General features: G+C 34.6%; 1 protein-coding gene across 1 annotated transcript in view; it reads right to left on the minus strand.

Annotated features, from left to right (window-relative positions):
• TMEM163 (transmembrane protein 163) overlaps nt 1-16379 on the minus strand; it is a 304131-nt gene that overhangs the window by 118535 nt on the left and 169217 nt on the right. The window contains exons 4-5 of the mRNA XM_074301879.1: nt 5417-5460; nt 3695-3786 (exon numbers count right to left, since the gene is read on the minus strand). Of these exons, the coding sequence (XP_074157980.1) occupies nt 3695-3786; nt 5417-5460 (136 nt within the window). The remainder of the gene's footprint in view (nt 1-3694; nt 3787-5416; nt 5461-16379) is intronic.

The raw sequence follows: 16379 nt of genomic DNA on the forward strand, positions 1-16379 counted from the left end.
CATAACACAGTAGAATAAAAAAAGATGATTTCACATAAAACTGCAAATTTATTATATACAACTTACTATTCCATTAAAATATATAATAAAGCTATCATGTTCTTTTTTCTTTTTTTTAATTCCCTCACTCCCTTCACCTAGAGATCTTTACTATTAGACACAACTATATATACATAAGAAAGTCATTCTACAAATACGTCTATTTATCAGTTCTTTCTCGGGAGGCAGATATTACTTCATAGATGCTTTATATTTAATTTGAGTATCTATACTAGTCAAAATGATGTAGTCAAAGTCATTCTAAAACAATATGATGAGGGGCAGCTAGGTGGCTCAGTGGATGGAGCACTGGCCCTTGAGTCAGGAGGACTTCAATTCAAATCTGGTCTCAGATACTACTATCTGTGTGACCCTGGGCAAGTAATTAACCTTAATTGACTTGCAAACCCAAAACAGTATCACTACATATTTCATGCAAATCTATCATGTTTTTCTAAAATCAATAAGCCCATTTTTTCTTATAGCACAGTATATGCCATCACAATCATATATCACGATTTGTTCAGCCATTTCTCAATTGACTAGAATCCCCACAATTTCTAGTTCTTTGCCACCAAAAAGGAGTTGCTATAAATATTTTAGAATATAGGAGTTCTTTATTTTTTTCTTAATAATCTTTGGAAAAATACCTAGTAGTGGGTATAAGCATATACAAAGCCCTCTTTTTATTATTTTTACAAATAATTTAAAATAGGAATTTCTTTCCCTTTGAATGTTTGCTAGAATTTATTTTTAAGTGAATTGATGTTTAGTATTTTTTCCCTTTCAGGAGTTATTTTATGTTTTATTAGGTTCCTATTCTTGAGACTAGTTTATTTAAATCTTCAATTTCTTGGTTCTGTTCATCTTGTGATAATTTGTTAAGTATTCATTAATTTCATTTGCTAGCTATTTTATTGCCATAATTTTTTTTTCTAATGGTTTTCTTTATTTCCTCTTGTTTTGTCAAGAACTTTCCATTTTCATTTTGACAATTAGGTTTTTCTCTATTATTTAAAAATCTGACTAGCTAGCAATTTTTTCCATGTGCCTTCAATCTCTTATTCTCTAATGGCTTCTTTACCTCTGTCCTCAAGATATTTAGTTCCTTTCTGACCAATCCATCATGAAGCAATTGCTAAATATATAGCACCTAGTATGTACCATACAAGGTCTTAGAAATTTAAGGACCTCTCCTCAGCAAGCTTACATTTTATTAAAAGACTAACATTCTAGACTAAAAAAGCTTATTTTGGTCTATGCTACTAGTACTCCTTAAGTCATTGCTCTGTTTCTTTTCTACCCTTTATTGCCAAATTTTTAGAAAGAGCAGCCTATACACTGTGTTGATTTTTTTGACTGTCTCACCTCTTCAAACCCACTGCAACTTGGTTTCTGTCCCCACTACTTCAATAAAAATGTTCTTTCCATAGAATTACTAATAATTGAGTGATCTTTTTCTGATCTCACCTCCTTGACTCCTCTATATAACCATTTTTAGAGGTAGAAAGCAGTTTAAATATCATCTAATTCATTTTCTTCATTTGAAAGACAAGAAATCTAAGGTTATCAAAGCTGAATTCTAAGATTGTTTCCTAAAAACCACTTTATTACTATATTTCATTGTCTTTTCCCATTTTCTTAATGTCCTTGACCCTTTTGTAGTATCCTAGATTCAGTTTTAATTATCAGTGTAACTGTTAGTGAATCATACTGTCTCTAACTTTGTTTCCTCAAATAAAATAAGGATAAAAATAATACTCACCTCATGAGTCTATAATAAGCAAAATGTTTTGCAACCCAGATGTGTTACATAGAATATTGCAAAACTCAAATAAATATATCAGAAAAAAGAACTATTATGGCACTGTTTCCTTCTAATACCTAGATGGAAAAACCCTAAACTCCTTTGAATTTTCTCTTCCTCATCTCAGATATCTAGTAACTTCCCAAATCAATTCTCTTTCTATAATCTTTAATTTTTCACCCTTTAATTTCTATTTTCATTTAAATTCTATTTCCTACCCTGGTTCAAGCTCTCCTTTTGTTTTCAACTGGTCTTTAATTTAAATATCTTTATTGTACTGCATGTTGCTAATCCATCTCTTCTCTAAAGAACCTTTCATACCACTATTCATATAATCTTCCTAATGTATTTTTCTGATCACATCACTTCTCAACTTATTTATAAATAAAAGATTCATTCTTGATTCTCAAACCCAAGGTCCTCTATACTCTGATGCCAGTCTAGCTTTTCACAACCATTACCACATTATTACCCTTCATATATTCTGTGTTCCAATCAAATTCTATAACCTTGTTTTTATCTTGATTTTTCCCTTCTGTGAGTCTTAGCTCAAATTATACCTCAAATAAACTCATTTTACTCCATTCCATTAAAAAAGAAATATTTTAGATTTTTGCACTGTGTTAAAAATTCTCTCCTCTCTTTTGTCTATTAAGCCTTAATTTTAAAAACAGTATTTCTTGTTCTTGTTTGTTTTGTTTTTAAATGAAAAAATAAAACCTTTTTTTTCAAGGCCTACTTCTGGCATTATCTTCTTCTCAATGTACATTTGATTTTCTCCTATAGTTTGATTGTGAGATATCCCTTTTCATATTTCTCATATTTTTCTTGAATCTCTCATGATTTTTTTCAGGTCATACTTTCCCTGTCCTCCCCCCAACACACACATCCCAATTTCTCATTAAGCCCTTTAAAAACAGGATCTGAGTCATATCCTTTTCTATATCCCACAGTACCTAATACAATGTCATGAACCTAGTAGGCACTTGCTATCTATTGAACTGACTTTAAAATTAAAAGTAATTGTGAATACATGAAAAGAATGAATGAAACATGAAATGAAGTACTAAATCTTGATTAAAGAGTCGGGATGCTGGTTCTACCTATGACAATCAATATTCAGTGTACATTTAGAAGAAAAATCAGTTTTCTCCTGCTTTATAACATATCCTCTTATTATAGTGCTATCAGAACAAAAGGGACAGGGAAGAGGAAAGGTGTGAACTAAGTAGCCAGCACAAAGACTTCTGTGGAAACCTTGCTAATGAAGTGGTATGGGAGTGGAAAAAGCATACTCATGTGACAGAAGTTGGGGGGAGATGAGAAAGTGAGAAAGTGAATGTGGGTCATGATAAATGAAGAGCTGTGGAGGGAGTATGAGAGAGAAAAAAAATCATTTATGAATGTTGCAGGATCCCCTAATCGTAAAAGACTTCTTAGTGAGGAAGGGGAAAAAACAGAATATACTAACAGAGCAGAGAGAAAGACTCCAAAAAAGAAATATGCAATTCTGTACCAAACATAGATTTAAAAAAACAAATAAACAATATCATGTTAGAATCAAGGATAAGAAAATTCTTTATTATAGAATAGAATCCAATTTCTTTTCCAGGAGAGAAACAGGTTCTGAATAAGTCAAATCTATATCTCTTAGCAACTTCCTGTTATCCCAAAAACCATTAAAAGAGCCTCAAAGTGCTTCTTTACTTAGAAACATAAAGACATATAGATTATAGTTCATTGATAACCATCCTTTTCATAGCCTCTTATGTAGACCCGTCCATACCCAATTGCCACAGCTCTGCACTTTGCCACTGCCCAGTCTAAAAAGAGCTAAGACATACTTACATGTACTCCCTGTGGGCAGAATGTACAGCCGCTGCATTGCTGTAGCGCCACAGAACAATCGCCGATGATAAAACATCCAGGATGGCATCAAACTGGAGGAGGGAAATCAGAGTCAGTGGCTTCTAAGGTCATTTTTCTGGGAACATTTAGCAAGTTAACTGCAGGAAAAGGAGGCTTCATATTCATTTTTAAAAAGATCACCACTGATCTATATGACACAATAGCAAACTCTTGGGGATTCAAGAACCCTGTACATCCAATCCACCATCATCAAAAAGGTATCATCACTTGGGCTAACTTAAAAATCTCAGACTGATAGGGAAGGATTTGTTGGTATGTTCTCTAGCTGCCAGCCCTGGAGACATTAAGAATAAACAGAGTACAGTGATCCCAAAGACACTGGGTCTACTTGTAATACAACTTAAATCATTTGGATGAAGTTCCTACTAAATGACTTCGGGACTATTTTTTCCACATGCTCTAAACCTTCTCTATTGGAGAAGGAAAATAGATTTGAGAATGAGATATATCTACATAGGGGAGTATAAGGAGAAAAACAAGAAACCTCATTGTTTAAAGGAGCTCCTTTACATTCTACTGTCCCCACACACACAGAGACACACTTTTTGTTTGATCATTTTTTTCATCTGGTGCAATTAGAGAAAAATGCAAACCCTTTCCCTGATTATTTTTATAAATGAAACTTTCAGAACAATGTAGTTAAACAATGTAGTTATCCCATTTTCTCCTCTCTGTAAATGGCATCACAACTTAAGCAATAGCTCTCAGCATTCTTTAAATTAGATTTTAGAGCAGGGTTTCTGAAATTGGGGGTAGTAAACTGTTTTCATTTTAAATATTTTGATAACTATATTTCAATATAATTTATTTCATTTGTAATTCTAATTACTTTATTCTATGCATTTTAAAAATGTTCTGAGAAAGGATCTATAGGCTTCACCAAATAGCCAGAGGGATCCAGGACACAAAAATGTTTAAGATCCCTTTTTCATTCAAAAGCAAATAGGAATTAAGCTTGCAGAAACTTCCCCTGGGAAGTAATTTAGAGCCAATCCTAAATAGGCTTATCTTTCTCTTAAGTTCCTCCCCCTATTGAGGGAGGAACTGGGGGAGAGGGGAGAGGAAATCACACCCAAAAGAGAATAGTTGAATTAATATCATTTTCTTTTTTCTTTTTTCTTTTTTTTTTTCCCTGAGGCTGGGGTAAAAGTGACTTGCCCAGGGTCACACAGCTAGGAAGTGTTTAAGTGTCTGAGACCTGATTTGAACTCGGTCCTCCTGAATTCAAGGCTGGTGCTCTTTCCACTGCGCCACCTAGCTGCCCAAAATTAATATCATTTTTAAGCCTACAATAAATTTGGGGTGGAAAGGAAGCTGAAATCCTAAAACATACCAGAAATTGACTGCAGGAAAGTAAACATTTATTGAGAGACTTTCATATACTCAAGAGTGAAATATCAAAACAGTTGTACTCTATTACTGGGAATATGTTTTCAAAAGCAAATCTATTGCTAAATACTACAGTATTTAGCATTTCTGAATACTAAAGTATTTGACTATGTATTAAGATAGTCTCCACTGCTGATCATCTCAGAGATAGTTATTGCATTCTGACCACCCACATTCATAGAATCCATGGCAAGTTTACATGATTCAGATAATGGAGCAAAGCAGCATAAAAGGACATTTCAAATTACTTACAGCAAACCCAAAAGCAGAGGCGCTGTACCTCATTACGGAGACAGCTAAAAAGAAAGAAAATATTATTCAGAATAATTTCAACCTTGTTAGGGTTATTTTTTTCATCCTGAATATAGTCATCAGTAGTAGCCTTTTTCAATGCTGGAGGAAAACAACAGGTACCTATGTAAATTGGAAGATTCAAATCAAGAGGTTTCATCATGGCTCATTCTTAGGAAGGGGATACTGTTCATCCTCTTTACTTTTCAATCTGCAATAATGTCTTACATTACATTTTGAGGGCTCTCAAATGGGAGAAAAACATTTCATTATAAATCAGACTCTCATGATCTGGGTGTCAAACATTGACAAAGTTTATCATGGAAAAGGAGAGAACATAAATAACATGCAAACATGCACTGAGAAACTCTGAGTGTTGAATATAAAAGTCTTTAAAATGACAGCAATCAGTCAGTATTTGGGATTATAAAAGCAATCAGTCAGGAATAGGCATACTGGGACATATTACACCCAAAATTACAAAACTAACTCTAAATGTAAAACATCTGAACCCCAAGGAGGTTACAATTTAGAAGTCACAAAAGAATTTGATCCAAATTCAAAGTGGGAAAAAATGGATCCAGAGTAGACATGGCTTTTCCTATATTTGGGGAGAGGGTTTTTTTGGCAAGTCCATTTGGCAAAATTTTTGCATAATTCTGTCTACACACCATTAAAGATGAGACTTATTTTAGAATTTGGCAATCTCTTGAAAAGATCAGGATACTAATCTACTTTCATGTTGTTTTGGCAAAAAAGAGTAGAGTGTAATGGGAGATGATAGAAGGCTGGGGACTGAGAAGGTGAATTGATGATACCAGTAGTAACTCTCACTGGTGGCAGATAAGGGGTTGCGGCAAAAAGAAATTGACTTGCATATCAAAAATAATCAAATAATATTCTACCAATCACCTTGGTTTGAATGCTGACTCCTATGCTATTATAAATAATTAAAGCCTTTTTCAGTTCCTTTCATAAGAAGATAGATATGCCATATCAAAGCATGAAGAAAATATAAATTCTAACTAAAATTACTGCAGATTTGTCACTGTTTTTGCTTAAATTAGTTAGAATAACTTCTATTTTCCCTTTACATCTAATTTTTCTCTGGATATAATATCTCTGGATATTACAATCTTATATATAGTTCTAGAGGCTACAATTTAAAATATGCATATATATTTATAATATATAATAAAATATTACTTATGTGTCTATATATATATATAATATGTATATGTACACATATGTATATCCACCATGTCTTATTCAGTGAAATTAAAAGATGTGCCTGTTATTGGAAGATTATTGGCTATATTTACAAATATCAGCAAAAATACATAAAATATATACAAATACAAAGAATACATAAAAAAGTATTATGTGGCTTTTAAAAATTAACTTTTAACTGGAGTAATTCTTTACACCATTTCAAAGCATTGGAAAATGGGAAAAAAAAGTAGAATTGTGCCACTTTTTAGAAATATAGATGGGCTATAAATAATGCATGGTGGGGCCTCTTGGAGTTGAATGCCTATGATTCAAATGTGTTCAAAATAACATTAAAACATCATTTTTGAATCAGTTAAAATATATACTTTGATGTCATTTCAAAAGTGAGATATTCTGAAAGGAAATGTAATATTTTTCCATCATCTAGGACCTTATATGCTAATCCATGCCATTTACCCAAGAGTTCTTAATAGAACAGAAGGCTTAAAATTTCCACTTTTATTATAAATTGACTTCCATAATTTCCTTTGTGAAATAAAAAGGAAAAGATGCAAAGAAGCCTTTAAGGAACAAAGACCCACTAAAGAACCCCAAGGATCATTTTATCCACAGAATCTTCAATTTTTAGTGCCAATTTTCACTATTAAATAAAAGAAAAACATTAGCACAGAACCTGATCACAGAGAGTCTATTGGGTCTCTTTCCAAATTTCCGGGAGGACCTTGAATGGCAATTCTATTTTCCTTTTGGTGCATAATTCAATGAAACAAATTCTTGTTCCATTCCTGGGCTAAACTCAAGCAGGTCAAAATCTTACAGATAAAGTCAGGTCAAACTGGATCATTCTATTGAGCATGTTTTCACCACTTTTCGAGCTAAAAATAAATTTCAATTGAATAATATCAGACTGTGGCCAGGAGGAATGGCTCAGGAATGAGATAATGAGATATGGCACCTTTGACATCAAGAAAACATTTAAATTCAGCCTGGATCAGTGGTGATTAAAAGCCAATAGGAGTCCTAAATTCAAAGCCAGAGGAATGGCTCTGTGAAAAGAACTATGTAGGACAGACAATAGACCAGTACTCATTTGACCTTAAACTACTGCTGTGACTAGCAATAACAATGAATAAACCAGCCATTAATTAACATGGAGGTTGGACTTCACTTTTCCCCAAACACCATCACCACCCCCTTGAAGCTGGTTATTCTGGTGAAAAAAGAATATTTAAGAGGTAATGAAGTCATCACACCTGCCACTCCCATGCTAGATTCATTTAATCTCTATTTTAGCAACTCGGAGCCATAGACCTCTTGGTCCCATATGAGTTTATTTGAATAGAATAAAATCACAGAGCCCCTTGAGGAGATTTTCAAAGGCTTCTCTGCCATTGATGCTTAGAAAATCTGTCTTGCCCCCAAGAGGCATCCACATTAAATATGCCTTATGCATTGGGGGAATACGTGGAAAATTAAGACAGTTAACATCAGCTGGCCAATTCTTTCTACTTTAATCTTATTGGCTGCTTATTTAATTCCACAGCCACTGTTTCCAACCTTTGCTTCTCTCTTGAAGCGCCCTCCTCCAATTCACCCTGTACATAATTACAACAGATGCTCCAGCTTCCTCCTTTACTGAGGAAAATTATGAACATCTAATGAGGGCAACTCTAATTCACCTCCTTTATTCTACAACATCACTTTTTTTCTTCCTACTTTTCAAATGAGTGTCTATGCATATGTATATATATATAATGTATATATATATATAATATACAAATATATATGCATACACATTTAAATGTTGTATATAAATGTGTTTGAATATTAATATCTGGTTTTTATATTACCAATATTTCCAGCTTAATTTCTCTACTTGCTCCTGCCAGAAAATCATTCTTTATATTAAGAATAAAAATAAAAAGATAAAAGAAAAAAATTCCATAATAGCACACTTGTTTTCATAGAAGGTGTCTCTCTATACCTGCTCCTAAGATTGTTTTCTATTTGTGCCCTTGACCTTATGCCTTCCTTCTTCAACTAAAATATTAGCTCTCTCAGTTGTTCCTTTATATATCCTTCAGTCCCTCCTTCCTTCAATTCCCTTCCAAATTGCATGCAAAATAATAATTTCCTTAAACAAAACAAAAACAAAAACACCTAGAATTTTATATTCCTTCTATACCACTGAATTACTGTGACATCTCTTTTTTCTTATTGAAATCAATTAACTTTTTGAAGAGATATCAATGCCTAATGCTTCAACATTCTCAACATCTACTCTATGATCAAGCCTTTGCAATACAGCTCCCACTTTCACGACCTTACTCAAAGTTAATTGGTTGTCGGTCTTCATTCTTAAAAAGGACCAAAATGACATCACTATGTTAGAGTCAAGTTAGTGTGCCCAGTGTGAGCTTGGAATGTTCAGCCATAGGTGAGACACAGAGTCCCCATGAACATTTGGGGTGCTTTCTCTCTGTGCAATTAACACTTTTTCTGAGCTAATTCAATTCTGTTTTTCTCATAGAGCACAGGACCTTCTCTGATGAGGGCACACCATGCATGAGTCCTGTGTCATTTTCTCCCATGTCACACAATCAATTCTAAAAGTCTTTTTTTTTTTTTTGCAATTTTCCACACATATTTCCACATTTATACCACACAAGAAAAATCAGATCAAATAGGAAAAAAATGAGAAAGAAAAAAAGCAAGCAAACAATATAAAAGAGTGAGAATGCTATGTTGTAGTCCACATTCAGTTCCCATAGTCCTCTCTCAGAATGTAGATGGCCTTCTCCATCACAAGTCCATCGGAATTGATCTGAATCACTTCATTGTTGAAAAGAGCCATGTCCATCAGAACTGATCATCACATAATTTTGTTGTTGCTGTGTTTAATGATCTCCTGCTTTTACTCATTTCTCTTAGCATTAGTTCATGTAAGTCTCTCTCTCTAGGTCTTACTGAAATCTTCTTGTTGATCATTTCTTATAGAACAATAATATTCCACAACATTCATATGTCATAACTTATTCAGCCATTCTCCAATTGATGAGCATCCACTCATTTCCATTTTCTTTGTCACCACAAAGAGGGCTGCTACAAACATTTTTGTACATGTGGGTCCTTTTCCTTTTTTATGCTCTCTTTGGGAAACAGACCCAGTAGTAACACTGCTGGGCCAAAAGGTATGCATAGTTTTATAGGCTTTTGATCACAATTTCAAACTGCTCTCCAGAATAATTGGATCAGTTCACAACTCTACAAACAATGCATCAATGTCCCAGTTTTCCCACATTCCCTCCAACTATCGTCATTATCTTTTCCTATCATCTTAGCCAATCTGAGAGGTGGGTAGTGATATCTTAGAGCTGTCTTAATTTGCATTTCTTTAATCAATAGTGATTTAAAGCATTTTTTTTCATATGATTGGACATAGTTTTAACTTCTTCAACTTAAAATTGTCTGTTCATATCCTTTGACTATTTATCAGTTGGAGAATTGCTTGTATTCTTATAAATTTGAGTCAATTCTCTATATATTTTAGAAATGAGGCCTTTATCTAAAATTCTTGAGAGACCTTGAGAGTGTCCTTGTATCACTTGTGAAAGCTTGACCTGTGTGAGTTCTCCAAAAAAAAAAAAAAAAGCATTTTGCAAGTACACAGTTGGCATTCAAACACTGCAGCCAGCCCAATTGCCATAGTTTAAATGTTTACACAGGTGTTCCATGAGCCAAAGTACACCATCCATAAGTGGAACCATCAGTTACAGCAAATGGTGAAGTTTTGAATGGTGTGGATAAGTTCACCTTATCTTAGCAGTGTACTTTCTAGGTATGTACACATTGATCATAAGGTTGACACATGCATTGCCAGAACTAGTTCAGTGTTTGGGAAGTTCTGAGGGAAAGTGTGAGAGAGGAGAAGTATTAGACTAAATACCAAACTGAAGGTCTGCAGAGCTATTGTGCTGACCTCATTGTTGTATGCTTGTGAAACCTGGACAGTGTACCAACATCATGTGAGGAAATTGAATCACTCATCTGATTGTCTTAAGAAGATTCTGAAGATTGCCTGGCAGGATAAGATATCAGACACAGAGATCCTTTCTCAAACTTACTCAAAATGCTCTTGCAAAGCATTACCAAATTACTGCCTAAATACTAACTACCCTTTTCATATACTTGGACTTTTCGGGTACACTTGCTGGACATCCACCTCTTCTGGGTTCTTTCTCTACTCTTGGTTTCAAAGGGACCACATTCTTGGTTCTCTTACTTCACTAATATTCTTCTTTTCTTGACATCCCTCCCCATGAACTTTTTCTAAGGTTCTGTCCTTGCTCTTCTCTCCTTCTCTCTTTATATAGTCTCTTTTTTGAGAGTCTAATTGATTACCAGGGTTTTAGTTCACTTCTACATTGTTCCTAAAGCTAAATCACCATCCTTGACTTCTTTAAGTTCCCAACTCATATCTCAATCTGTTTGCCTTAAAAACACCTTAAGCTCAGCCTGTCTTAAAATAAGCTCAAAATCATAGGATCCTTAGAAGTAATCTTGATCCATGAGGAAATTTTACAGACAAGGACACTGGGAGCAAGAAATTTGTCCAAGATTACAAAGCTGCAAATAACAGAGCCCAGATTTGAATAGAGGTCCTCCAACCTAAATCCATCACTCTCTCTACCAACCACTTCTAAGCAGAAAGCCCAGATTTGGCTCTCTCTACTACAATCAATTACTCTACCCTTCCTTTCTACACACAGCACATATATAACTGTAAGATGAAATAACAACCTCATTATAAACTTGTCTTTAATTTATATGTGTCACACATATACATCCCTCAACTAAACTGTAGGTCTCATAAGAGGCAGGGCAACAGGGATTTACTATCTACGTTTGTAATCCTCAGGTAAGCATTTTTATTAGCCTCAAATTTTCATTCAATGCATTAAAGGTTGTATGTATGTATATTCCCTTTCTTCCTGTCTCCCTTTTTTCCTCCCTCCCCCCTTCTCTCCCTCTCTCTCTGTGTCTCTGTCTCACTCCCTCCTTCCCTTTTCCTCTCTCTTCTTCTCCCTCCCTCTCTCTGTCTCTGTGCATCTCTGTCTCTATCTTTTTTTCTCTCTCTCCTTCTCCCTCCTTCTTTCTCTCTCTGTTTCTCTGGATCTCTGTTTCCCTTTCTCCATCAACACTGATAATGAGGTCGACACATGCACTGGCAGAGCTAGTTCAGTGTCTGAGAGGTTCTGAGGGAAAATGTGAGAGGCCCTCTCAAACACTCATGCACAAATAGGCATAAAATATATAATTTATAATATACAATTTCTATTAATAAAATTATAGGTAACATGACTAATAGATATGCACATATGTATATACTTGTATGTATATATATTTATGCATGCATATTATATATATTCTTTTAAAACAGTATAGCAGACAATTTACTCAAATATTTATGTCAGTATATCAGCCTAGTTAAAAGAACAGATCTCCTTTTCCTGCCTTAACTAAGTCAGAATCCCACTATTCTGAAAAGAATCCAAGTTGGAAACTTCAAATCAAACAGAAGGACAGCTGGAAAATGGACTGGATTCATTGTTGGGATAAAATCACATGTAAATTGTGCAGCTGAATAAACAAGCAGAAGAGAAAAAAGGCTTGGGACAAAGCCTTAGAAATTTGCAGGGTGATGGTGTGTGTTTCAGAGAATTGTGATGTCACAATCAGCTATGTACCATTCAACCTTATTAAATAAAGAAGGCAATTTCAATTGCAGGCTAGATTTATAGCAACAATGAAGACCCATCTGTCAAGCTGTCCAAAATCAAGCAATAATTATCTTGAGCCTCTGCAGTCCTGCTTTACCCCAAGCTCCATAACATCTCTAGCTGCTAAATTATGTGACCAGTAAATCTCTGTTAATAAATCAATCTCTCTTTAATTAAACTGCCTCTATCACTCAGATTCCTAGACTACAGTATTGCAGACAGCTATGTTATTCTTCCAACTTAAAAAAAATCTCTGCTCTACTCACTTTTAAATGGGGGCTCAGAAAAACGAGGAAATCAATTTAGAGATTCAAAGTTTCCCACCTGTCTGAAAACCTTCTAATAAATTAAATAGCCTCTTTTCTCCCTAAAGGTAAAGTTACTACTTATGACGAGTTGAAGAAGATGAGTGATATATTTGTTTATATATTTTTTCCTTATTGATCTCACTTCATTGGGTAAAAGAAAATAAATTTTAAAAGAATTCTGCATATTTATAAATTGTTTATCATTTCAGGACAGTGTCCTTTGGCACATCCCATTTATTAGCCTAAGATGGTCTCAGCTCACTATGAATTAAGAATAGCTCAATTTACTGCATAGGATATTTTTTTTTGTTTTTCCTCAATCTCTCTCATTTGATTTTTAAAGTCTTTTTGAGTTCTTCTATAAAATTCTTCTAACTTGCTACACAAAATTCTGTTTTGCTTATGATTTCTTGTACTTTGATTTATCCAATGATATTACATTATTAACTGATGGCTTAACCATCTACCCACCCATCTCTCACTCTACTCTTTCTGTACCTAATTACATCATAAACATCTATCTTCTCTCCCTCAAAAGGTATCAAGGAAGACAGCATAAGTATATGAGCATAGCTTTGTTGTTTATTTATCTTATCTTCTTACACATATATCATAATCTTAATTTGACAGGTCGGCAATGCCAGCTGTTGTTGTGATCAATAGTTTCCATGGATAAGTAGGTTGTTCCATTCTAGTAGTATATGCTTTCACTCTACAATAATATAGTCTGAAGATTTCTACATAGGCATATTGCAATCAGAGGAATGAACAAGACCAGGGAACAAAAATCCTGAGTCCCTCTCCTAGCTGTTTGAACCTCTTAAGATATAATATGAAGCCTTTATTCAGAGGAATAAGTAATTGAATTAACATATCTTTCTCTGTGGAGAGAAAGAAAGACTTAGATAGCAGTGATGCAGAGAATATGAAATTTGAGTTTTAAATCAGGGAACTATAGGATCTGTGGAAAACTATTAAGAATAAAGTACAACTTCCATTTCCTCATGAATTCTAACATCCCCTCCATATCTAATGACTGACACATTGCATTTCACTCACAAGGGATATTTGCAATGGCTGATGGACAGCCTTTTGAAATACAATCACTTCAAAATGATAATATTAAAGCTGGGCAAGATATTTTGGGGGGGACACAGATGTAAAAACATGTTCTGAAAACTGAAATGATGTACAAATACATAATACTTTTAGTTTTTGTTTTATTCAGCCAATTATTTCATCAAGAGACAAAGAAAAGAGTTTAATTTCACTTTCTTCATCAGTAAAATTATGGGAGTTGGAAGATTTCCTAAGGTATTTTCAATTTCTAAAATCCTTTGATCCAAAAAATAGCTACCACATTAGAAAGAGTAAAATGTATTCCCTGAATTCAGTACTGGTTTCTCACCTGCATACCCTACACTGATAATGTTCTCCTTCCTTAGAATCTTTCTTTTGTTTGAAGACTCAGATCAGGCACCACTTCCTCCATGAAATCTTTTCTTGTATCTTCCCCACTCTATCCCAACCATCTACAAATATTCTCTCTTTCCTCAGGTTTTAAGAACACTTTGTCTGGATTTTTGATTTGCTACCATCACCTCCTACCTTATTTCTTTGTTACACATTATATCTCTCTAGGAGAGGAATTTCTTGAGGGCTCTATGGGTTTCTTGTAGCTAGGACTGAAATTTATTTGGATTGAACTGTCATCAATTCATAGGTAATCAGATCTGTAAACAGATTGCAATAGCTGCTATTTGTATCCCCTGCATCAAGTCTCTCTCAATTCTAATCCATTTCTACTCAACTATCAAATGAATCTTCCTGAAATTCAAGTCTGACATATCATTCTTCCTCCCTCATTCCCTTTCTCCTCCTCCTCGCTCTCTCCTGCCTCTCTCTCTTCTCTGCTCCTCTCTGTCTCTCTCTCTTCTCTCTCTCTCTCTCTCTCTCTCTCTCTCTCTCTCTCTCTCTCTCTCTCTCTCTCTCTCTCTTTCTGTCTTTGTCTCTCTTTTTTTTTTCTCTCTCTGTCTCTTTGTCTGTCTGTCTCTTCCTACCTCTTAATCTACTCCCTACACATACTCTTTGATCCAGTACCTCTGACTTTATTCGTATTTCACCAACAAGACATTACAATTCTCAGCTCTGAGCATTTTCATTGGCTGTACCCCAACCCTGAAATGCTCTCTCTTGCCTTAGCTTCCTGGCTTCACTTCAATCAGCTGAAGTCCATCTTTTGCAAGAGGTTTTTCCCTGTGTTCCTTAAATTAGTGATTTTCCTCTGAGACTATACCAATTTATTGTGTATGTATCTTGTTTGTACATAGTTGTTTACATAGACATCGGTTCTTGAGAGCAGGAATTTTTCTTTCATTTTTTTTTTGTTTGCTCTATGATTCCCAGAGATACAGAGTTTCTAAACACTTAAGAATACTAGTTGACTGACTAAAAAGGATATGTATTTGATTTGAACTAATCAAAAACCTAGGTGATTTCAAGGCAACTAGTCACCTTACTCTGATAATTTGCTATACTCAAACAATAATTACGATCATATGGTATTACTTTTATGAGTATCAGTCATGGCATTTAAAAACAATAGGATTAAAACAATAGGCAGAGACTCTAATATATATCATTAAATAACAGAAATTTCTCTCTTTCATATAATGCTTTAAAAGTCCATTTCCTCCCCATTATGAAAATTATTTGAGGTTTTAGGAAAGCAAAGCCGTATTGTATGTGATTTCATCAGTGCAGCAACAGCTCCTATCAGTTCAGACTGACAGCTATTCTGTAACTAGCAGTCTTAAAGAATTGGCCCTAGATCATTTAGTTCAGTTAATTGCCTGAGGTTGCACAAAACAATGTATATCAGATGTGGGAATCCAGTTCTCTAGTACTCCACTATACTTTGTTTAAGGGTAGGATTAAGAAAACATGGTGTGGTAATGGAGAGGAATCAAAGTAGATCTCTGCAAAAGCAGCAATCATGGATGTTCCAAAGAGAAGGGGAAAGGGGGAAGAAGCTATTGAATTATTAGCTTTTTAAAAAATATTGGGTCTACCTCTCTCATCCAGGATGGAAATGCAGAAGCCATTACAGGATCAGTTGCACTGCTGATCACCAGTAATACTGTAACTTTCTCCATTTTTGACCCGAGCTTCATTTCCTCACTCCTTAGGCATCCTGGTGGTCCCTTGACCATCATATGGTGTTGATCTGCCTTAGCCCAACCACAGTTCAGAATCCCATGCTCAAGTCATTCATCAGCCTCAGCTTCTTTTAGATGCAGGGATTACAGGCATAGCTCACCACATATAACAATGTTTTTTCCAAATAATTAAAAAAGTCAGGTCTTCATTTATCTTTATCCCCTGTGAAGGGCTTGTGACACCTTCAAAGACATCACTGATTCTTTCTAGAGAGTTGTTTTCACTTTTGTAAGGGTTAAAAATTGAAGAAACTACTGGGAAGTTGGTAGGCTATCAATACCACAGTTGCCCCTTCCAAAAAAAATTCCGAGCCAAAAAATTATTCATAACTGGAACTGAAAATAATGATTTCTTCAATCAACAAGTCATACTTGATTTGAAAAC

Source organism: Sminthopsis crassicaudata, chromosome 3 (assembly GCF_048593235.1).
Source record: "Sminthopsis crassicaudata isolate SCR6 chromosome 3, ASM4859323v1, whole genome shotgun sequence".
Lineage (NCBI taxonomy): Eukaryota > Metazoa > Chordata > Mammalia > Dasyuromorphia > Dasyuridae > Sminthopsis > Sminthopsis crassicaudata.